The sequence below is a fragment of the Plasmodium relictum genome (assembly GCF_900005765.1).
Source record: "Plasmodium relictum strain SGS1 genome assembly, chromosome: 2".
In the NCBI taxonomy this organism is placed as follows: Eukaryota; Apicomplexa; class Aconoidasida; order Haemosporida; family Plasmodiidae; genus Plasmodium; species Plasmodium relictum.
The window spans coordinates 534,868-560,301 of record NC_041680.1 but is presented as its reverse complement, the minus strand read 5'-3'; the positions used below and the strand labels follow the sequence as shown (position 1 = coordinate 560,301).

The window sequence follows — 25,434 nt, the reverse complement described above, 5'->3', positions numbered from 1 at the left end:
ATTAAATATTTTTTAATTTTGTAATAAAATTTGTAACATACTTGTATATATATGTAAAGTTATTTCTAATTTATTGTTATATAATAAAATTATTTAAAAAACTTAATTATATACTATAAATGAATCTTATATTTTTGAAAAAAATATAGTCTAGCATATCTAATAATATTGGAAATAAGATAAGGTATAACAATATCTAAAACCATTAAAAACAAAAATAAAAATTTTAATTTGATATTAGGAAAAGAAACGAGAGAAAAGAAATGATTTAAAAATGGGAAAATGTTCATTACGAGTGAAAATAGAAAGATAAAATTAACGATAAATATATAAACAATTTCTTTATTTTTATGGATGGGAGTCATAAAAGGTAAACCTTCATAATTACATGAAAAAATAGATAAATTGATACAATATATCAAATAATAAATGCATGTATTCACTAAATTGGGTGTAAATTCTCCTTTCAAGTCAGGCACATAATCAGGTGGTCTATATGAAGAAGATAGCTTCCATCCATATATTAAAATAGAAAAATGAATAAATACTTGAAAAATTAACGAGGTTATAACACTAATATTAAATAAAGAATTAGGAGGAGAATAATTAGATATATTTTTTAAAGGAGTAGCTTTAGATATTAGAACAATTAATGAAGTATATAATAACGATATAATTGTAGTTTGAGCATCACTTAATTTTACACCATCTAATGTTAATATAGAAACTGAAAAAGCTGTAATCAAAGAATTTATAATCATTAATTTATACATCATTATAACTTTTGATAAAGCGCATCTACCACAACATATAATTTCTTTAACGCATTTTATATCATTTCCTTTATAAGTAAACGGTGATGCTATACTTGCTTCTCCCAATTTAATTAAAGGCAATGAATCATCCATAGACTGCATCATATTTTCTAATTTTTTTTTCCTTTCGTTATATAACTTCATTTGTTCATAATATTTATAGTTCATATTATTATGCATACCGGTACTTCTATTTTTTATTTCTAAATTATCATACATAGTCTTTAAATAATTTTCATTAACATAAACTGAATTGTTATAATACTTATTATTGCACAAATAATTCGAATTATTTTTTACGTTGCTACTTAAATTGCTATTTTTATAACCTATTTTTATACTTAATAATGAGACACCTACATGTGCGGCTTTTAATGCTGCCATATCATTGGTACCATCTCCACACATTATCGTTATATTACCTAATTTATTTAAAGTTTTTATAATAATTTCTTTATTTTTTGGAGATACTCTGCAAAATATATGCACTCTTTTTATGAGTTCATCAAATAAGGTAGAATTTTTCTGAGTATTTTGAAGAAAATATTCAATTATATCTCCTGTTATGCACAAAGAAAAAAGTTTTGCACACAATTTTATATATTCTTTATTATCAATAAAAGGTAAAACTTTTTTATTCTCTCTATTAATAAAATACAACATATTATTTATGTTTTTACTATTTTCAATTATTTCAATTATTTTCTCTACATAATTTTTTAAATTTATGTTTCTTTTGCTAATATGATTTAGCATCGTTATTACTTCTTCCTTCTCCTCATTTGTAAAAGTTTGATATTTTCTATTTTCATTCATACTCTCGTTTTCCTCTTTTTTATTTATGTCATTTTTATTTTCTTTCTCTTCTTCATTAGTGTTGTTCTTCTTATTGTGTTGCATTTCATTGGGTATGTCTTTGAGAATTCTCTTATTAGTTGAAACATTTCCTTTTAGCTTTAAAATTAGAATATCTTTAATTTTTACTGATGGAGTTATATTAACATCTTGAGAAACTTGACATGCAGTCAAAGCATTATCACCTGTAATCATAATATTTTTTATGCCTGCTCTTTTTATATCAAGAATGTATTTAGGTGTTGATTTTTTAATTGGGCATATAAATGCTAAAAATCCACAGAAGTGTAAGTCTTTTTCTATTTCTTCTCTTTTAATACTTTTATTTATTATTTTGCTATCTAATACCTTTGCAGCTAAGCATATAACACGATATCCTTTAATCGATAAACTATTTAAAATTTGATCATAATTTTCTGGAATTTTTTTTAAAAACTTTTTCATCATTTCTGGTGATCCTTTACTTACTACTAAGTACTGTCGTATAATTTGATTGCTATTATCATTTTTATTTTTTTTTAAATTATCTATAATTTCTACGTTTTCACTAATAGTATTATCATCATTTTCCTTACTCTCATATTCTTCTTCATATTCTTCACCATACCAATCATATTCATATCCCTCATGTGCTATTATACATGTCATTCTTTGTAATTCAGAAGTAAAAAAAAATCTTTTATAAATTTGAAAATTCTCTACATAATTATTTTTTGAATAATAATTACCTGATTTTTTATTTATTTCATTAGAAGATTTTCTGTTATTTGTATATACGAAGGTATTATCTAAACATTTCATATTGCATTTAAACTTTAAAAATGAATTTTTCTCTAAAGGGTCCCCTAATAATTGGTTATTAACTGTACATATAGAATGACATCCTGCTATAACAGATAATGACAGAAAAGGAATTTTCTGTTTGTTAACAATAGACTCTTTTATTTCATTTATTTTTTTAAAATTATTATCTAATCCAAATAAACCTAAAACAATCATATTATCTTCAGTTAGTGTCCCTGTTTTATCAAAAGCACATATTTTGGATTTTCCTGAAAAAGGGAGTCTGAATGGTTCTGTACAATAAATTTTTAAATTGTATAAATACACAATAGATATAGTTACTGCTAAAGACAAAGTTATTGGGAACTCGGGAGGTATAACAGCCGTAATTATATGAGAAACAGACAAAATAAGTTTATATAAATTTCTTTCGTGATTAGAATGTAATACACTATATACTACATATGCACTAGATGATATAGAAAACAATAATAATATAAAAAGAAATATAATTGAATCAATGCTTGAAGAATTAACTTTTTCTGAAGTGTTAATAATTGTTCTAACTAATTTTCCTTGATATGTGGTAAATCCATTTTTTAATACGATTCCTACACACCCATTAATAGGTAACTTTTTATTATTAAATTCGTTATTTTCATTTTTTGTCAACAATATATTTGTTCCTGCATATATAATATTTTTTTTATGCTTATTTTTAATATCTATTCTATCTAAAAAAATGGAATTTTCATAACTACTTTCTACATTTTTTTCTTCTGTATTTTTATCTATAGCTGCTTTAATTAATGGAACTGATTCCCCTGTGAGAATTGACTCATCAGTTATGCAAATTCCTTCAATCAACAAAGTTTCACATGTACATATATTATCATTACCATTGAGTTCGTTTGATAAAATATATATATCTCCAGGTAGTAACATATTTGATTTTATGATTTTCCATTGCATATTCCTGTACACATAGACATTTTGGGATGGTACTTTCATACTATTTATAAGATTAAATTCTCTTATTCTTTTATTAATTAGTTGTGCTTCTAAAACAACTAAAATAAAAATTGAAAAAACACCGAAATACCAATAACTGTCTAGCATCCAAAGGATAATACTAAAAAATTGAAAAATAAAAAAAGGAGACAACATAGATTCGTATAATAATTTTTTAAAGCAAGGTGATGGAATATCATATATATTTTCTCCATATTTATTTAAATTATTATTTACATATAAATCATGTGGTATTTGAAAATAATTCTTATTATAATAAAAGTTTTCATTTATTATTTTGTGATTATCAATTACATGTACTTTACTATTTTTATTTACTTCACTAAAATTAGTTTCTTCATCTTTATTCTTATCATTCATAAGTCTGTTGATTTTTCTTCCTTCTTCTTTTACATTATTATCAGAATCAATTACTTTTGTTTTATCTTTATATGATTTTATATCTTTTTTTTTTAATTTATCTGAATATAAAATATCTATTTTATTAAACAAACTATTTAAATCCTCATTCTTTATGCTTCTTTTTATATCATTGGAAATATTATTTACTTGTATATTATCATATGCCTCTTTTTCATATTCAATTAATCCTTTCCATTTTAAATAAAATGATAAATTAAAAATGTCAAAATGCTTAAGTGACTCAAATTTCACTGTTTTATAATCAAATAAATACTTTTTTTGCTTATAAAAAAAAAAAATATCATTATTTATTTTTTTTAATTCTACCAAATCTGCTTTTGGTTTATAGAAATTATAATCAGTGTTAAATCTCTCTTTGCTATTTATTCCTGCTTTGTCATTTTTTTTTAATAATGGTTTAATATATACATGAGTACACAAATTTCTTAAATTATATATATATTTATTTTTGTCATTACAATTTAAATTATTAAAAGCAATAAATAAATAAAAATTTAAATTCCATTGAGATAAGAGAAAAACCATCATATGAAAAAATATAAATAAAAGTAAACATACGAATTCTATACTATAAAAAATATATATCAAATTGTATTTTCCTAATAATATAGGTTTTAATTGGGTTTCTTCGTCATTTTCCTTTAATAATTCTTGTTCATCATTTCCATTATTTTCAGTAGATATATTTATATCATTTCCATTATTTTCAGTAGATATATTTACATCATTTATATTTTTATCAGTAGTATTTATATGGTTTTTTTCTAATTCATTCACTCGTATTTTTATTCCATCCAATTTTTCCGTAATTTCCTCTTCACTTTCATCATATAATAATTCGTCAGAAGAAAGGTTAGAATTATTAAACTTAAGAATATTTATTTCTTCACTTTTTTTTAATTTTAATTTTTCTATATATTCATAATCTGAAGGTTGAGCTTCAAATTTTTTATTTTGTAAAATAAAATTTAGATAAAATGCATAAAACAAGAAGAGTAATACATCTAATCTACAATGTGTTTTTCTTTTCTTGTAAATTATTATATTGTATTTATTTTTCATCTTATCACACACATATACAATAATTTTTGTAATATAATTTACAATAATAATTTTTTTTTTCTTTTTTTTTTTTTCTTTTCCTTTTATTCTTAAAAAAAACCTAATTTATAAGTAAAATTTTCTTAAAAGAGAATAAAACAAAAAGTTATAGTGATACATATTCATATATATATGAATTTTCAAAAATATTTTTTCAAAAAATTTATAAGAAATTTTCACATCATTCTAAAAAACAAATAAATCTTCTAAGTTGTATTATTGTTAAAGATTTTAATTTTTTTTTTTTCTTTTTTTTTTTTTATGTGATACATAGTTTTACATAATTTCTTTAGTATATTCTTAGTTAAAAAAAAAAAATAATTTTACTTAAAATATTTTTTTTTTTTTTTTTCTAATTATTTATAAGTATATAAAGTTTATATTGTAAATTATGATATGCATTTTTGTATTAATAGCATGTTGTTATTCGAAACTTTTTCTTTTACACTTCAATGGAAACTTTTTTTTTTTTTATTATATTTTTTATATTCTTATGTATACGAATTTATTTATTACTTTTTATTAATATTTTTTATAAAAAGTAAAAAAGTATTTACATATATATATAATATATATTTTTAACATATTTATATATATCTAAATTTTGTAAAATTTGCAATTTTTTTTTCTTTGTTTCTAAATATTGTAAATTTTACAAATTTTTTTGTAAATTTTTCTTTATTTTTGAACTTGTTTGTTTCTTTTTTTACTTTTTATACATCAATAGATTTTCTTTTTATTATTCTATTATTTTTTAAGTTATATTTAAAAATAGTATATATTAACAATGATAATAAAAAGAATGGAAAAATATTTGTTAACAAATATTGTACATTAAAGACAACTATGTATTAATATATGTCATAAAAATGAAATTTTAGGGAAAAATAAAAACGAATTTTTTATTAGAGTAGTCTTTTTAAATAATTTAAGTTTTTTTTTCTTTTTTCTATTTTTTTATTTTTTTGTTTAATCTTAAGCATCTTATTTCTTTAAATACAATATGCATATGTATCTTAGAATTCTATATATATAATTTAGATTTTGTTTTAAGAAAAAAAAATATGTATGTTAAAGAATTTTTACGAATAATTTTTTTTTTTTCATATATAAAAGTTATATTAAACAATATATATATTTAAAGTGTATATAGTTTTTTTTATAAAAAGAAATAGTTTTACTCTTTTTTTTTCTTTCTTTTTTTTTTTGTTTTTGTCTTTTTCTTTTGTTAGTACATACTACCAATATTAAATTCATTTTATTTGTATTTTTTCAAACATAATATATTTGGATATGTTCTATATACTTTTACGATGTATTTTTTTTTTCTTATAAATAATAATACATTAATGATTTTATAAAAAAAAAAAAAAAAATGAAATGTACCGAAAAAAAAGCATATGAAAAGTTAATAGAAGAATTAAAAAATGAATTTCCTTTTTTTAAAAAGTATAACAGAGATTTTTTTTTTTATAAAAAAAATGAAGAATTAAAAAAAGGGAATTTTCATAATTTCTTTAAAAATAAGGAACATAAAAATGATGCAAAGGAATATAGTAATTTTTTAGTTGAAGAAATAGAAAAGTCTTTTAATATATTAGAAAAAAATAATTCAATAACAAATTTATGTAATATATTTTTAAGAAATTTTAATAATTCTACTAATGATTATTATGACTACATTAATAGTAATTATGTGAGTTCTAAGACCGTAGAAAAAGTCATGAAAAATTATGTTAAAAGAGATTCAATGAGCAATGAAAACTCTAAAATAAATAATAATAATATAAAAATGAAAAAATTAGGTAATGAAATAAATAATAATAAGCATGTAGCAATAAGTTCCCATAAAATAAAAAAATTTGACAGTTATAATTTGAAACATTCTAAAATAAAAGAAAACCAATTACTAAAGAATAAGAAGAAAAAAAAAAGTGAAGAAAATATGAGTGATAGTTCTGAAGAAAAATATGATATAAAAAATTATTTTGAAGAAGAAATAAAAAACAATGATGTAGGGTTTTGTGATATATCTTTTGTTCCTTTTACTAATAATTATTTTCATATAAATTATGGATGCTTTAATATAAATTTATATAATGAAAATTTAAATAGCGTTTTTATGATTGAGAATATGAAAAAAGACAAAGATGAATTAACAAAGTACAAAAGATCAATAATTTTCGGTAATTTAGGAAAAAAGAAATTTTTGAAAAATGTAAAAAAACATTCTGTCGTTAGAGGATGGATATATAAATATGATATAAAACATAAATGCTTTTTTGTTAAAGTATTTTCTGTTAGAAATGCTCGTAATAATGAAAAGAAAGCTGAGATAGTAAAAAATCCTAGAAAAAATGACAATTGTATATATGCTTGTTTGCCATTTCAATTTATAAATAAGTATGAGTTTGTAGATAACTTAAGCATAGATGGGCTTCCTTTTAATAATTTAGAAAATTTTTTAGGTATGAATATATGTGGAGAGGTTTTCGATGACAAAAAATATATATATGCACATTTTAAAGATATTCTATATAAATGTAATTTTCATTTTTTTGTAACATTTAACTCAAAATATTACTGTAATAATGATAAATTTGGTTTTTTATCAAACGAATTAAATAACGATGTATTAAAAATGGAAAATAAATATAATGATAATTTATTAAATTATTTTAATTTACTATTATTCTCATGTAAAAAGTTTCAAAATTTAGAAAATTTAAATTATAAAGGTAAATATCTTTTACTTAATGTTTCTCATATGCCTTCATTAATTAAATTTAATTTTAGAAACAATTTTTCTCAGATGCACATAGGAAACATAATTACAAAAAAGCAAAATCTGATATGGTCTAACGAAAAATTTATTGAAGCATTTGAAATTTATAAGCACAATAGCGAATATTATAATTTCTTAAAAAATTATTTTTATTTAGATTCTTTTACGAGAACTTGTAAATATATATATGTATATGAAGAAGATAAATTTATAATTGAAAATGATTGCATAACAAAAATAGAAGATATAAAACACTTAAAGAATGAAAGTAAAAAATATAATGAAAAAAAAAATAATATACAAAATATAGAATTATTTAATGTAGAGAATTCTTATATAAAAAAAAAAGATAGAGAATTTATTAAAAACTATAATGAGTTTTACCTATCTTTAGATAATAAAGAAAAATATATTATTAAAAATATAATATTTTTAAATCCAAATTTGTATAAAAAAAAGTGGATATATGATTTTTTTAATTGTATAAAATTGACTATAAATTTAAATAATCAGAATGTTTTGGCAAATTTCCTACTAAGCTTAGTATTACTAGAATTAAGCTGTTATACGGAATCTTTTCTATTTCTTTTTAGAATTTTTAAAATAAAAAAAGTATTTTTAGATAGCTATAAATTAAAAAAAATTATTTGTAGTATTTTTATAAAACAATTAAAAAAATATATAAATAAAGAACATATATGGAATGTTATAATAAATTTTCAAAATTATGATTTGTTTAATATGAGAGAAGATAATTGTGAAGAATACTGCCGAAATATATTTAAAAGAAATATAAATATAATTAATACACTTGAAAAAATGTAAATAATATTTAATTTTTTTTTTTTTTTTTCTCATTCATAAAAAGAATTTAACCTCTATATATCCATCTATTCCAAAAAGAATATTTTGATTACATTATTTTCACCATATATACAATTTAAAATTTCACAACATATATATAATTAAATAAAAAAGAATATATGTATATGTGAATGGAAATTAAAAAAAATAAGTATTTTTAAGAAAAACAGAAAAATAAAGGTGTAAAATTTTTTTAAAAACACCTAATAAATATTATATGCAGAATCCTTAATTAAAAAATATTATTAGTAATTTAATTATTTTTAATTTTTTTTTAGCATCATCATATATAAATTTACCATTTTAATTTATGCTTATAAATAACAACATAAACAAATGAATACGTAAATATAATACAAATTACGAAGCTAAACTTATAGTTAAACCCCTCTTCCTATTAAGTTAAAAAAAAAAATTTGGAATTATTTTTATTATATATAATTTTTTAAAGTATTTTACTTATTTATTTATTTTTTCTTTTTATTTTTTTTTTATATTACTTTGCTTCATCCATTATATATTTATTCATTAACCCCATGTCTATATAAATGTAATTTATTAATTCAATGTCTTCATCTGATAGCAACTTTATTTTTTCTGTATTCATCTACAAATATAAAAATTATAAATATATAAATAAATAAAAATATAAATATAAATAAATATAAATATTATTTACCATATTCATTATGTTACTAATAAGTGAGTTATAGTTATAAGCTTTATTAATTCTTATAGAATCTAATAATAATATTAAATCTTTCATATATATTTTATCATTTATAATTTTATGATTGACTTCATTAAAATAATTTTCATTAATATATTCATTCATATTTTCATTTAAATTTTCATTTACAATTTTGCTAGTTTTATTTTTTATATATTCTTCACTATATTCATCTATTTCTATTTCTGTATTCTCATTTTTATTTACTTTTTTTTTTATATCATTTAGGTTATTTATATTTATGTTCTCTTTTTTTTGTAAATACTCTTTATAAGATAAATCTATATAGTCAGATAAATTAGTGTAAGTAAAATCAATCAATTTCTTATGTTCTTTTTCAGTAGGTATACATCCAATATAGTGAAGTATGTAAACGTAAGAATTAAATTTATTTTTTTTATAAGTCAACAATAAATAATTATTATTTTGCAAGAAATTTAAAAGATTTATTATAAAATCCTTTTTGTTTACATCTATTTGATCAAATATAAAAAGGATATTTGATAAATAATCTATATCACATAAAAAGGAATACTCCTTCTCGTTAAAATTATAACCTTTTATATAATTATAAAAGTATTTTTCATTGTTTTTTATTAATTTATAAAATTTACATAATTCAAAATCGACCTTTTCTAGATAATGTAAAGCTATTGTTTTCATATAATTGCTAAGAACTCCATATATTTTAATTGCCAATTGAAAAACAAAATTAATTGAAGATATTAAATCATTAGCAGAATTAATAATTAGTATATATAGTTTTTGCTTTATATCTGCATTTAACTTTATATCAAAACTTGAAAACAACTGTAAATATAAAAGAATTTGATCCTTATTTAATTCATAATCTAAATTTATTATCTCATCAAAAATATTTAATAAGGCTGATCTGCAACTAACAGGATTAGCATCCCTTTTGTTTAAAATATTTACTTCATTTTCTGATTTTTCTAACATATCAATATATTTATTTTCTATTTTGAAATTACATAATTTATTATTTTTTTTATCTACATATATTTTAGGAAATTTACTATTTTTGTTTTTATAAAATATTAATTGATTTTGAGAAAAACCAATTAAAACAAAAAGTAAATTTTCTATGTATATTTTTTTTTTTAGTGTTTTAATTAACTTAGAACATTGAATAAGAAAGTATGAAGATATACTGATGTTAGTAAAATATTTATGCAAAATTAATGTATAAGAACTCATAAGAAAATTTCTAGGTTTAATAAGACTTATGTTATTTCTTATTAAAATATCAATTAATTTACTAAATAAAATTTGGTCTTTTTCATTTAAGGTTCTTTTATTTATTAAGTAATAATAATGAAATATGCTACTTATGGATTTTCCTGATATATTTTGCAAATCTATTTTTATTAATTTTTCAATTATTTTGTTTTCTAATTCATTTATTAGACTCCTATTTTTTTTAGATAACTGAAACTTTAAAATATTTGTTTTTATATCACTTACTATATATTTTTCATAATTAAGTAAAATGTTTTTCTCTTCACTGCTAATATTATTACCTTTTTTAAACTCTATAATATTACTTTTTTCTGTTGAATTTTCATTATATTTATTTATTAAATTCCTATAACTTTTTATCTCTTTATAAACCTCCCTTTTTTTTTTTATCAAGTAATGCTTATGATATCCTATACAATGAAGTATAATAGAAAATGATAAATGAGAACATTTATCAATATTTCTTAGAAAATTAGAAATATGATCATAAAATAAAATGTTATATAAATGCAATCTTGATAAGCACGAAACACATAAAGCTGATAGTTTCAAGTCATTGCTTAAAACATTCATATACACATTTTCTAAAAATCTCTTTATGACATTATGAATATTATTTTTTTCGTAATTTAGTTTAATAAATATATTTAACAAATGTACAATGTGTTTATTATTAACTTTTTTATCTTTTTTCATTTCCATTTTTTTTATGTATTCTTCTGCTAATATCTTCATAATATTTATATCATTTCTTTTACTGAATAGATAAATAAATGAAAATAAATCGTTAAAAGATAAAAACTCTTTAATTGATATTATTCTATTTTTAAAATAGAAAAAAAAATAGTCGTTTGGAATATAACCAACTAATGAATATTCTTTTTCCTTTACTTCCTCATTTTCATTTTTTTTAATATTTTCTAAATAATTAATAAACTCTTCTTCATCTTCAATAGTATCTAAATAATTTGAGTTGTAGTAATCTATGTCAGAATATTTCTTTGATAATTCATTTATTAGATCATCATATTCTTCGTTATTATATTTATAATAATTAAAGATGTATGATAATTTATCTTTAGCAGGATAATTGTCTTTATTAATAGGAAATTTTGATTTATCATAATAATCATTCTTATTTTCATTAATTTTATTATTTATAATTTTATTATTATAATTAGGATTATTAATATTACAAGTAGTTATGTTATTGTTAACACTATTATTATATTTACTATTATTATTTATATTTTCATCTTCACTAATATTATTGTAGTTATTATTTTTCAATAAGACTTTTTTATAATTATCTAAAAAATCCTTTTTATTAAAAAAAATAGCATTATTTAATAATATAATTAATTCCTTTTTATTTCTTATACATAAGTTATCTACTAAAAACATAGGCATACTAATAATTTTGTCATTTTCTATGTGTAATTTATAAATTAGCTTTTTATTTATATTATTAACATACTTTAACATTTTATATAATTAAAAATATATATTTATTAAATAATTATTTAAGATATATTTATTTAACGAGTATGGTTTTACATTTTTTTAGGGATATATATATATATATATATCATTTTTTTATTTTCATTTTATTTAATGTATACCAAATTTTTAAGTATACTACCGACTAATGTCATTTGAATACATAAAATTGTCATTTAATTTTATGACTTGATTCATATATAGTTATTATATTAAAAAACATACATATTTTTCTTATGTGAATTTTATATAGTTAACTTTCATATATATAATTTTTTTTCTTTATATATCATTATATTGCCTTTTTTAATCTTTTTTTTTTTTTTTCTTTTTTGTTAGAGTGTAGTTGATATAATTTTATTTTTTTAAGTCATTTTTTCAGATATTTAATATAAATAATTTTTTATTTTTTATATTTTACTGCCATAAAATTATTAAAAATAAATATTTTTCAATATTTTTTTATATTTTTTTACATCTATGTGTTCATTTTCTTATTTAAATTTTTAAATAAATTTTTCGTATATCTTTTTAATTTTTATGCCTAATTTTACATTATAAATATATATATTTTTATTATAATAATTATTAGACTGTTTTCCTGTTTTATTAAGACTTCATTTTTTTTTTTTTTTTTTTGTTTATTTACTAACTTTTTATTTAAATATTAAAAAATTGTTTTTTTTTTTCTATTTTTACTAGTTTATTAGGGTAGTAAATTTTCTTTATATTTTAAATTTGTTAAAATTATATATCTTGTTTATATTTCTTTCTTTTTTTTTTTTTTTTTGGTAACTTATTGTAGTTTTAAAAACAGAAAAATATAATTTTTTATGAGATAATATTAATTTCAAAAGAAAAAAAAAAGAGAAATGAATGTTTTTTTTTTTTTTGTATTAGTAATTATATATTTCAATTTAAATTTATATTACATTAGATGTATAAAAGTTTTCTATAGTAATATTTTAAAAAAATATAAAGGTGTAATTAATAATGATAATCAAGTTTTTTTATATCATAAGAAAAAAAAAATATGTCTAATAAATTCATGCTGTAATAGAAATAGAAACAACTTATTTTATTTAAAGAAATCATCTATTTTTCAAAAAAACGTACAGGAAAGATTAAAAAAAAGTTGTTTTAAATTATTTGAAAGTAAAAAATATATTGAAAATTTAAAAAATGTAAAAAAAATAGATAATACAATATTGGGTAGTTTTTTTAATGGAAAAGAAGATGAGCTTGTTGATGAATTACCGGAAAGGTTTGTGAATGCTTTTAAGTGGGCATTAGAATATAGATTAAAAAATTTTAATTGTAAATTTATGAGAATAAAAAAAATTGCAAAAAAAAACAATGAAGAGTTAAAAAGTTTAGATAATTATGCAATAGGATATAAGGAAAATTTGTTGGCTATGCTTCTGAAAGATAAAAATTTTTTTGTTAATATCATAAAAAAACTAAAATCAAAAGAATATTTTAATTTTGATATTTATTCTATATTTCGATTTATAAATATAGATATTCGCTTTTTTTTTTATCCAGAATGTCATGATGAGTCTGCTATATTTTTTTTAATTTTCGGGAATTTAGATAAAGCAATTAATTATTTTTTAAAAAATAAGGAAAAAGTTGATTTTACAGAAATTATAAAAGATAAGGATATAACTGATCCTAATAATACTAATAAAGGAAAAGATGAAATAATAAATGAAAAAAAAGAGGATGAAAAAAAGGAAATATTAAATGTAATTCATAATACTGAAGTACAAGGCAGTAACTTATCAGATAATGACAGCACAGAAAATAAGGACTCAAATGAAAAAATTTCAAGTGATAACTTAAAGTTTTCTGATGATGATGATAAATTAACTTATTTTATAAAAAATTATGATAAAATATACTACTTTTTTAAGAACCATTTTAAAACATCCAATGAATTAAAAAGTTTTTTTGAAAATTGTCATGAAAAAGAGAATAAAATTCAAAAAAAGGAAATAAATTTTAATTTAACCGGAGAACAAATAGTAAATACAAAAGAAGTCATTACAAATGGATTAAATCTAAATATGATCAAAAATATTATAGTGAGATCACCAAGATTGTCTTTAATAGATAAAAAAACTATATTAAGGAGAATATCTCATTATAAAAATGAATTAAATTACTCCTATAAGGAATTGGTAAAAATATTATATAACTTACCTCAATTTTTTTCCTTTGGAAACTTAAAAAAAAAATATAAAGAATTGTTATATTTGCACGAAGATATAGAAGAAGAGGATTTGAAAAAGTTAATTAAAAAATATCCTAGAATATTTACATACAATATATATAGAACAATAAGACCAAAACTTCTTTACTTAATTAGGAATTTAAATAAAAAATTTCATGACGTACTATCTTTTCCTCAATATTTTAGTTACAGTTTTCGATTAAGAATAATACCTAGACATATTGCCTATATGAACATATACTATGATAATTATATTGAGTATTATAAAGAACTTGTGAGAAAATATAATTATGACGATTTTAATAAAAATTTCAATGATTTAGTGTATAAACCTAATATTCCTCCAATAGATTTAAAAATGTTATTGCAAACTTCCAATAAAGCATTTATGAATCATTATAATATTACTTATTATGACTTTGTTAAATCATCCCAGATGGCTAAGCATATACACAACCCTTTTATAATTGTTTAATTTATAAAAAGAAAAAAAAAAATTAAGAGGAATTTATATCTTATTTTTTTTTTTATTTGTTTTTATGTACATACAATTTATTTGTCACAAAATGCCTCTATTTTTTGTCTTTTGTAAAAATTAAAAAAAAAAAATATATAAAAAATATAAAATGTAAAATATAGTATTATATAATAAAGTAGTGTAAAATAAAATTAATATATATATATATATATACATATTCATTCAAAACTAATAGAAAATTTTCTTTTTTTTTTTTTTTTATTAGAAAGGAATTAAATTATGTATAATATTTCATAAAAGTTTAAATTCTAATTTAATAAGAAATTTGATATTAAATTATAATTTGTTTAAAAAAATGTAAAGTAAATGTAATGTCTTTGAAAAATATATATATGTTTTTCGTTAAAAAAAAATAAAATAAAATAAAAATATTTTTCATAAAAAAAAAAGTTAAATAAACATTCATATGTTATATCTATTTGTAAAAAAAAAAAAAAAAAGAAAATGATTTATAGAAAATCAGTTACATATGTGGATATATTTTAATATTATTTATTTTTATGTTGTCATGTCAATTGTAGGGTAAGTAGGTGATGGTAATGCATCAATAATTCTAGAAATATCTTCTGAGTTGTATTTATAAAAAGTTTTATCTGATTTCTTAATAGCAGCAATTTCAACATTAGAAGATGATAACTTATCTTCCATCACTTGTCTTAAAACTGTTAAAGCTAAAATTTCTGCTTCCTGAAAACTCATATTTTTATTATAATTTTCTTGTAATAATAATTCTGCTCCTTCTTGTGCTGATCCAATAGATGCAGCTAAGAATCTAGTGTTAGTTCCTGATGGTTCAGTATACCAGAGACAAGGTCCATCTTTATCAACTCCTCCTATTAATAATGCAACACCAAATGGCCTACTCATAATTTTTTTTCTTTTGTTATCAGATAGATTGGAAAAATCTAATGCTAACTCTGATATTAATTCTACGCATGATTTAACTTTTATATTTTCATTATATATAAACTTATAATGATTACATTCTACTCTTGCGTAATCAATTAAAGTTCTTGCATCTGCCATAAGTCCACTCATTGCACATCCAATATGATCATCTATTGCTAATAGTTTTTCAACAGAATCTTTTTCAATCAATGCTGAAGAAATTCTTCTTTCAGAAGCTAATATTACTCCGTCATTTACACTTATACCTACAGCTGTACTTCCCAACTATAAATAACAGAAAGAAATAATAATGAATCAAATGAATTACATTTATATAATTCATTTTATTCTTTATAAAATATCTAATTCTGTATCTTTAAAAATTTAATAACATTATTATTATTATTTTTGTTATTATTTTTTAATTGCATATTTCTCTTCCTTTTGCTATATATATATATGTGTATTTTTTTTTTTCTCATATTTCTCTATATCATACCTTTATAGCTCCCAAGGCATATTCTACTTGAAAAAGTCTTCCTTCTGGAGAAAATGTGTTAACTCCTCTATCATATTCACTCCTAAAATAATAAATAAATTATATATATATATTAATATAAAAATGTTTTTTTAAAAAAATAAAACTAAATGAAATTAAAAAAATTTTTTTTTTCTTTCTTCATATAAATTACCTTGTTGAAAACATTTTAAGTTTAAAAAGAAAATATTATGTTTAGAGAATAAAAATGAAATTGTGATTAATCTAATTATATATATATATATATAAAATATATATGCATTCTTTTTTTTATTTGTTTAAAATATATAAATTATTTTATAAACTTATCATAAAAAGGAATTAATAGGAATAATAAAAAAATTATAGGGGCAAGAGTTTCAAAATTTTTTTTTTTTTTACAATATATATATATATATATATATATATATATATATATATATCTTTTATTTCATTTTTTTTTTTTTTATTATATTACATCATATAATTAATAATATATTTTAATTTTTATTAAGAAAAAAATTAATTATATATAATTATCTCGGGGGAAAGACTGGAAAAAAAAAAAAAATTAAAATAGTAAATAAGTAAATGAATAATATATTACATTTCTTAAAAAATACAGTTGTACATAAAAATAAATTTATACATAAAAAAAAGAAAAAAGAAAAAATATATTTTACTTTTCCTTAATTATACAATAAAATAATTTAATTAATAGAAAGTTTTATTTATATTATTTTATATGTTGTTATATATATATTCTCAAATAGCACTTTAATAAAATTTTGTCATATGTTCTACTTACTATATTTTACACTCTAAAAATAGAACTGTGAAATATATTTTAAAAGTAAATTTATTTTAAACTTATAAAGAAATTATTTATTTATTTATTTATTTATTTATTTTTTTTTTTTTTTTTTTGTATAAATATAATAAGTATTCATAAATATACATCTTTATTTTATTTTATTAGGAATGTAAATTTAGTTCTTGTATTCCGAATTATTCTTTTTCAAAATGATGTTAGTCTTTTTACATAATTAAAGAACGTATCTTGAATACTATATAATTTTTCTAATGGAGAAAATAAAAGTATTAGAGCTCTTTAGTGGAATAGGAGGGTTTCATTATAGCTTATTGCAGGCTTTGATTAATTATATTAATAACTGGGGTAATGAAAATATAAAAGAGGATCTAAAGAATATATTTCATTTTATTTCATTAGATCTAAATCATATAGCAAATCAAACATACTATCATAATTTTCAAGAAAATTCTATCTATTTGACAAATAAAAAAGACATTAACAAGTTTATTAAAAAAAATTTTAAAAACAATGAAAGTTACGAAAGAAAAACAGATTCTTTTAATTCTAAAAAACAAAGAGCAAATAAAAATAACGTAAATCACATTAATGATAATGAATTTAATCTAGACAAAAATTATATTATTCAAACAGATATAAATAATCTTACTGTACAGTTTTTTGATTTTCATCAATTCGATATGTTGTTAATATCAAATCCTTGTCAACCTTATACAAGACAAAATATAAATTTTAAAGAAATTAATTTAAACGAAATAATTTTGAAGAATAATTATATAAAAAGTCAAGTTCCTAAACCAAAGGAAGAATCTAATAAAAATATTAATGCAGAAAGTTATAATCATGTTTATAATAAATATTCGAAAAATATCAGTAGGTGTATACGCTATAATAGAAATGCTGAGGATAATTTGAATATATTAAATGCCAACAAAAATGAAAAAAATCATACATATTGTGATAAAGATATGAATAATTATAACAATGTGAATAATTGTATTGTTGCAAATAAATATAATAATATGAAGAACTGTAATAATGTAAACTATTATAATTCGGTAGCTGAAATATATGATAAATTCAATGCTGAAAATCTTGATGTGGATGGAATAATAGTTTCTTTAGATACTGAAAAAGATGAAAGAACTAATAGCTTTATTCATATTTGCAATTTATTACAAAATACAAAGAGAGAAAATTTACCACAATATATATTTATTGAAAATGTTAAAAATTTTGAAGTATCTTCTTCTTTTTTATATTTTATAAATTCTATTAAAAAAAATTATAATTTTCAGACTTATCTTTTGTCACCTTTGCAATTTGGCATTCCCAACGAGAGACTTCGTTTTTACTGCATTTGTAAAAGAAAGGATAATTTAAATGACACGAAAAAAAATATAACTTATGAAGAAAAAAAAGGATTATTATATAGTAATTCTTTAATCCCTCAAAGGTATATTTCATTTAGAACTAATGAAATCTTAAAAGAAAATGAAAAAATTACTTTTTATACACCAAGTATAATAACATATCTTGATAGTAATGAAATATTTTCTATATATAATAAAAAATTTAAAAATATAAATATATTTAACAGTAATTTAAACGAACATGGAATAAAGAAAAGTTTTCTTCAAAAGAAATTAGCATGTTGTTTTGATATTTTAGATATCAATAAAAAAGGGAATATATGTTGCTATGATTCCAATGAGTACTATGTTGAAAAAAATAAATATATAAATAATCTCATTAACAGCAAAATGAAAAATAAAAAAAATTCAAAAATAATTCATAGCATGTGTTTTACATCTAATTATAGTCGTTATATTAATGGATCAGGTTCAATTCTTTATTTTTCTAAACACAATAATGAAGAAAAAAATAATAATAATAGAATAGTAGAAAAAGCATATAAAGATACATTATGTGAATATAAATGTGAAGTACGAAATGAACCTGAGAAAGAAATAGTAAGTTCGTCTACAAGTGAAGAATCGAATGATTTATCATATGATTATTATTCCAGTGAAGTATCCAATATATGTGAATATGAAAATAAGCAAATGAGAAAATATGAAGATAAAGTCCGATATTTTACACCAACTGAAATATGTAGATTAATGGGATTTAAGATGCATACAGAAAAATATAATTTAAAAAAAGTTACAAAAAATACTTATGGAAATATCTATTGGAACATTGATCATGTTAATCATAAATGTGCGTACACTTACAATACTCATTATTGTGATATAAATAATATTAATACATGTATATTAAATTTAAAAGAATATGAAAGTAATATAAAGGATTTGAAAAAAGAGAAAAATGAAAAAAAAAAATGCTTCTGCCACGAATTTACATTTCCTAATTTTTTAACAAATAGACAAAAATATAAATTAATTGGGAATTCTGTTAATACTATTGTTATATCGTTAATTTTACAAAATCATAATATATTTGAAGATTTTAATATTAAGAATATACTGCATTAATTCAATTTTTTTTAAGCATTGAGTAATTACTTATTTTATTAGAAACATTACTTTTAGTAAAAAAAAAAAAAAAGTAAAATTCATAAAAAAATTTTTTTAAATAAAATAATTTGATATTATATTTGTTGCACATTTTTTTTTTTTTATTTGAAGTTTTTTTACATAATTTATCTTTAAAAAGTTATAATTTTTGATAATTATGTAATTAGTATTTTAACATTTTTCCTTATTTTTTAAATGAGCTTTTTTGTTTTTTTTTTCAAACATTTTTAATTATTTATATTCTTATGGATATATTTATTTAAAATCATAAAAAAAAAAAATATATAATTTTTTTTTTTTATATGCATTTATTTAATCTTGAAAATGAGAGAATTTAAGCACTTTTACACTTAATGTTTTAAATTTTAATGTTATAACTTTAAATTATTTTTTTAAACTTCTTAAATATATCAAATATATAAATTAAATTATAACATAAATCTATATAAAATACTTCTAAACATATATCATCCAACTTCTATATTTTTTTCTACATAATTTTTATTTTTCCAGTAATACATAAATTTTAATGTTGTAACTAGATAGTTTCAATTTAAAAAACTTTTTAACTATTATTCCAAAACATTTTTATTTTATTTTATTTATTTATTTTTTTTTTTTTTGTAACTATTTTCGGCAAATTATTATTTTTACATATTCCTTCTCATGTAAATTATTTTTTCTTCATTTTTTTTAATTCATAATTTGTAAAATTAAAAATTACTAAATTTTTTCTTTTTTTTACATGAGTTTACTTTTTTTGATAATTTTTTTTTTTTTTTTCCTTTTAAATAATTCATCTACTTTTTTAAATAATTTTTTTTTATTTCTCTTTGAATAACTTAACTTTTAATGATTTATATATATATATATATATTTTTTTTTTAACATTTTTATTATTAATTTATAGTATTTCATTTTTTTTTCCTGAAAATTATGTAAAAAAACGATTTCATATAGAATATTTATATATAACAGTATAATTTTATATGATTATTTTTTCCTTTTCTTTTTTTTTCTCTTTATTTTAAATTCTGATGAAAGTTCTTCACGTTTTAAAAAATCTGAACATTCAAAGCAGTTCACTAGTTAAAATTTGTAAAAATGAGAAGACAACAAACTTCAAAAAAGTTTTAGTAAATAACTGGAGTAATTTAAAGAGGAATAATGAATTTATTGAGAATGTGAATGAAAATAATTTGAATGATAGAAATAATTATGAAGAGTTAAATAATAAAAATGATGGTGAAGATGATATAGTAAATAATTTAAGCGATAATATAAAAAGAACATTAAATAAAAATGAGGAATTTATTAGAAATAATGAAATTTTTGATAATGTTAAAGAAAATCAAAAGAGTAAAATGAATAGATTTTATTTAGATAGTCAAGCAACTACAATGATTGATCCTCGAGTATTAGATAAAATGTTACCTTATATGACATATATATATGGAAATGCACATTCAAGAAATCATTTTTTTGGTTGGGAATCAGAAAAAGCAGTAGAAGATTCAAGAAAAAATATTATTAATTTAATTAATGGGAAAAACAATAAGGAAATTATATTTACATCTGGAGCAACTGAAAGTAACAATTTAGCATTAATTGGAATATGCACTTATTATAATAAACTTAATAATAAGAAGAATCATATCATAACTTCACAAATTGAGCACAAGTGTATTTTACAAACATGTAGATATTTACAAACAAAAGGGTTTGAAGTAACTTATTTAAAACCAGATGAAAAAGGTATTATAAAATTAGAGGATATTAAAAATAGTATAAAAGATAATACTATAATGGCATCTTTTATTTATGTAAATAATGAAATTGGAGTATTTCAAGATATTGAAAATATTGGAAAGTTATGTAAAGAAAAAGATATTCTATTTCATACTGATGCATCCCAAGCAGTTGGGAAAATTTCTGTTGATGTTCAAAAAATGAATATTGATTTAATGTCAATATCTGCTCATAAAATGTATGGACCAAAAGGAATAGGTGCATTATATATTAAAAGAAAAAAACCAAACATAAGATTAAATGCGATAATTCATGGAGGTGGGCAAGAAAGAGGATTAAGATCAGGAACTTTACCTACTCATCTAATTGTTGGTTTTGGGGAAGCAGCAAATATATGTAATAAAGAAATGAATCGTGACAATAAAAAAATGCGTTTCTTTTTTAACTATGTAAAAGATCATTTATCAAAACATTTAGATTATATTATATTTAATGGATGCCAAATAAATAGATATTTTGGTAATATTAATATTTCCTTTTTATTCGTTGAAGGAGAAAGTTTATTAATGTCATTAAACGAAATAGCTTTGAGTTCAGGTTCTGCTTGTACTTCTAGCACGTTAGAACCAAGTTATGTTTTAAGATCAATAGGAGTTTCAGAAGATATTGCACATACATCAATACGAATTGGTTTTAATAGATTCACAACTTTTTTTGAAGTAGAACAATTATGTATTAATTTAGTTAAAGCAGTTAAAAGATTAAGAAATATTTCACCATTATATGAAATGGAATTAGAAAAAAAATCTTCAAATCAAACACCCCAATTTATTTGGACATAAAAAATAATAATATAAAAAAAATAAAATAATATAAAATAAATAATCTTAAACTTTTATATAAAACCAAAAATAGATATTTATAAGATTAAAAAAAAAAAAAATTAAAAATTTTTATTTGTATTTATTTAAATGTATAAATAATTTTGTATTTTTTAACCGCTTTATTTCCAATGTATATATATATATATATTTTTTATTTTTTTAGAAGTGTCTTTCATTATTACATGCAATATTTTTATTATTATATCGAAGCTTTTATTGTCTAATTCTATATTTACAAACTAATTTTTAAAAAAGTTTTTTTGTTTTTTAAGTATGAACTGAATTTTTTTTTTTTTTTTTTGATATTTATTTCATTATATTTGACTTTTTAAATAAATAAGATAAATTATTCTTAAAGAAAAAAGAAAAAAATTATGAATTTATTTGAAGTTAAACTTTCATTTATTGAATATCTCATTTTTAGTTTTTTGTTATTTTTTTTTTTTAAAGATGTATAATAGAAAAAAAAAAAAAAAAATTATAATATTATCAAATATTCCATTATTCTAATTTTATTTAATTTTAATTCTTTTCTTTTTTTTGTATACTAAAAATTATCAGTAAATGTAGAAGCATATAAAAAATACTAAAAAACATATTTTAAATTTAAGCTAAAAATAGTGGAATAATATTAAAAATAAAAATAAATAAATAGACCATTTTTTCAAAATATTATCAGTGTTTAATCAATGTAGATATAATATTTTTTTTTTCTTTTTTTTCTTTTTTATAATTCTTAAGTACTTTTTATCTTATGAACATATAAATAAAAAATAAATATTTCCTTTTCTTTTTTTTTATACATTTTTTGTTCTTTTAAAATTTTACAATTATATTTTATATAATAAACTATTATTAACTTTTAAATACTCTTTAAACTTTTGATAAATATGTGTATATAATAATAATTTAGCATACTTTTTACAGAATTTAAAAAAATTTTAAGATTAATTTTTTTTTTTTTTTTTTAAAAATTAATATCATAGATTCGTTCATTTTTTTTATATTTTATTTTTTTTTTCTTCATCTATTTATCAAAAACTATTACTTAATATTCTTCCAATTTTTTTTTAATGTTTTTAAAATATTTTTTTAGTATGTTGTATATTTTTTTTTTTTAATTTATATGAAAATATATTAGAAGTTTTATGTTTTCTATAATATTTTTAAAAAAATTAGGGTCTTTTACTCATACTTCATTATATTTTGTTACGTTTTTAAATATTTCTGTAAAAAAAAATGAAAGAATATTTTTATTCTTTTTCTTTTTCTTTTTCTTATTCTTAGTCTTAAATATAAATAAATACCCATATCATTATTAAGTGTAAATATATTTCTGTAAAAAAAGATGAATAGAATTTTTTTATTCTTTTTTTTTTTATTAGTATTAAATATAAGAATATATATAAATTATAACATAAAAATCAAGTTCAAAAATTTTAAAAATAAAATTTTTATGTCAAGTAGAGTACAGTTAAAATCTACTAAATTACAACATAGAAAAAGACCGAGAAAAAGGAAAAAATCAGAGATTTACAGAACTCCAGTCTTATATCATCCAGGTCAAAGAGATTATTTTAATTTACAAAGAGAGTATACTTGTTTGCCTGACGAAGAAATTTTAAATCTTTTATCAAAAAATAAGTTAAGTTTATTAATTAAAGCTATAAAAAATAAAGATAATGAAGAAATTAATAGAATTTTATATAAAGACGTGAATAACATATACTTGGATAAAAATTATATATATTATGATGAAAGTAATATTAAAAAACAAGACAGTACATATAATGAGGATACTATAACTAAAAATGAGAATAAAAATAGTTATATTCATAACATTAATAATAATAATTACAAAAATAATAATGGAAAAAATCATTTTTTAAATGATAATGAATTACTAAATGTTTTAGAAGAAGGGGGAGATAAGGAAAATAAATTTATTGATATAAATAATATATATTTTTATTTTAAAAAAGTAAATATTACAAATATAAATAAGGATAATATCAACACTGATATATATAAAGAATTGTTGCAATTAAAAAAAACTTCATTAGAAAAGGAAGATGCCATTGGATATAATATTTATAAATACTTTTTAAATATAATTACTAATGTAGATAGATCAAAGTATATTGATGATTTCTTTTTAGTAAATTATATAAATAATATATGGATAACAAAAAATGTTCATAAATATTTTTATTTCTTAAATTCTTTATTTGATAGAATGAAAAAAATATCTTATAAATTATTTCATTTAAATTACAAAATTGATGTAATAGGGCATGAAGAAGAAAAAAATAAAATGAAATACTTTGAGAGACATGAATTATTTGATAAAGTCATTAAAAAAACCAAGTTTATACCTAATTATATAATAAAACATAATTATATATATTCTAATAATATTTTAAATTTATATGAATATGACATCAATACCAATTCTTATATAAATAAATTTGATGAAACATATAAAGAAGTTTCATTAAATGACTTTTTAGATATAAACAAAAAAAAAAAATTAAATATTTTTTATGATAATAAAAGATTTGAGCCTTTTTATAAATATGCCCAAAATTATAGTAAAGACAATAATTTAAAAAAAATTATGAATATAACTTATTCAAAAGAAAAATATATTAATTCTGTTTCTGTACTAAATAAAAACAATAAAGAAGGAAATGATATTAATAAAAATATGTACAATAAAAATGATACTAGTGATGATTTGAAAAATCATTTTGAAGAATCACTATCATCTGAAAATAGTAATCAAAACCATTCTAATAATTATGTAGAAAATGAAGAAAATAATAAAAAAGATAATAACAATTCCAATGATTTGTTAGACAAAATAAAAAATAACCCTGAGTTAAAAAATGAAATTTTAAGAAAAATTTGTGAAAAAATGCATAGCGAATTCTGTGAAATGAAAGTATTGGATGAGCAAGGAAAAATTGATTTAAATAAAATTGATGATATTAAAAATGATAAGGATAACGTTTTATACAAAAAAGTATATGCTATGCGTGATTTTTTTTATAATATATATTATAAAAAAAATCACGCATAGCATATACTTTTTTGTATAAA

General features: G+C 18.6%; 8 protein-coding genes across 8 annotated transcripts; 5 read left to right on the top strand and 3 right to left on the bottom strand.

Moving 5' to 3' along the window:
- Nucleotides 1-113: 113 nt before the first annotated feature.
- On the bottom strand, nucleotides 114-4,970 carry PRELSG_0216200 (cation transporting ATPase, putative; the record flags this gene model as incomplete). The annotated part of the gene is made up of 1 exon (XM_028679954.1): nucleotides 114-4,970. One exon carries the CDS (start codon nucleotides 4,968-4,970, stop codon nucleotides 114-116), a length of 4,857 nt encoding a protein of 1,618 aa, XP_028535622.1.
- Nucleotides 4,971-6,384: 1,414 nt separating this feature from the next.
- PRELSG_0216100 (conserved Plasmodium protein, unknown function) lies at nucleotides 6,385-8,619 on the top strand (the record flags this gene model as incomplete). The annotated part of the gene is made up of 1 exon (XM_028679953.1): nucleotides 6,385-8,619. One exon carries the CDS (start codon nucleotides 6,385-6,387, stop codon nucleotides 8,617-8,619), a length of 2,235 nt encoding a protein of 744 aa, XP_028535621.1.
- A 399-nt stretch (nucleotides 8,620-9,018) lies between these two features.
- Nucleotides 9,019-12,133, bottom strand: PRELSG_0216000 (conserved Plasmodium protein, unknown function; the record flags this gene model as incomplete). The annotated part of the gene is made up of 3 exons (XM_028679952.1): nucleotides 9,019-9,052; nucleotides 9,159-9,265; nucleotides 9,338-12,133. 3 exons carry the CDS (start codon nucleotides 12,131-12,133, stop codon nucleotides 9,019-9,021), a joined length of 2,937 nt encoding a protein of 978 aa, XP_028535620.1.
- Nucleotides 12,134-13,020: 887 nt separating this feature from the next.
- Nucleotides 13,021-14,859, top strand: PRELSG_0215900 (conserved Plasmodium protein, unknown function; the record flags this gene model as incomplete). Its single annotated transcript, XM_028679951.1, has 1 exon — nucleotides 13,021-14,859. One exon carries the CDS (start codon nucleotides 13,021-13,023, stop codon nucleotides 14,857-14,859), a length of 1,839 nt encoding a protein of 612 aa, XP_028535619.1.
- Nucleotides 14,860-15,420: 561 nt separating this feature from the next.
- PRELSG_0215800 (proteasome subunit alpha type-5, putative) lies at nucleotides 15,421-16,516 on the bottom strand (the record flags this gene model as incomplete). The annotated part of the gene is made up of 3 exons (XM_028679950.1): nucleotides 15,421-16,095; nucleotides 16,310-16,391; nucleotides 16,503-16,516. The coding sequence occupies 3 exons, from the start codon at nucleotides 16,514-16,516 to the stop codon at nucleotides 15,421-15,423; spliced, it is 771 nt and encodes a 256-aa protein (XP_028535618.1).
- Nucleotides 16,517-17,410: 894 nt separating this feature from the next.
- Nucleotides 17,411-19,657, top strand: DNMT (DNA (cytosine-5)-methyltransferase, putative; the record flags this gene model as incomplete). Its single annotated transcript, XM_028679949.1, has 1 exon — nucleotides 17,411-19,657. The coding sequence occupies one exon, from the start codon at nucleotides 17,411-17,413 to the stop codon at nucleotides 19,655-19,657; it is 2,247 nt and encodes a 748-aa protein (XP_028535617.1).
- A 1,079-nt stretch (nucleotides 19,658-20,736) lies between these two features.
- On the top strand, nucleotides 20,737-22,290 carry NFS (cysteine desulfurase, putative; the record flags this gene model as incomplete). Its single annotated transcript, XM_028679947.1, has 1 exon — nucleotides 20,737-22,290. One exon carries the CDS (start codon nucleotides 20,737-20,739, stop codon nucleotides 22,288-22,290), a length of 1,554 nt encoding a protein of 517 aa, XP_028535616.1.
- Nucleotides 22,291-23,788: 1,498 nt separating this feature from the next.
- PRELSG_0215500 (conserved Plasmodium protein, unknown function) lies at nucleotides 23,789-25,414 on the top strand (the record flags this gene model as incomplete). The annotated part of the gene is made up of 1 exon (XM_028679946.1): nucleotides 23,789-25,414. The coding sequence occupies one exon, from the start codon at nucleotides 23,789-23,791 to the stop codon at nucleotides 25,412-25,414; it is 1,626 nt and encodes a 541-aa protein (XP_028535615.1).
- Nucleotides 25,415-25,434: the final 20 nt, after the last annotated feature.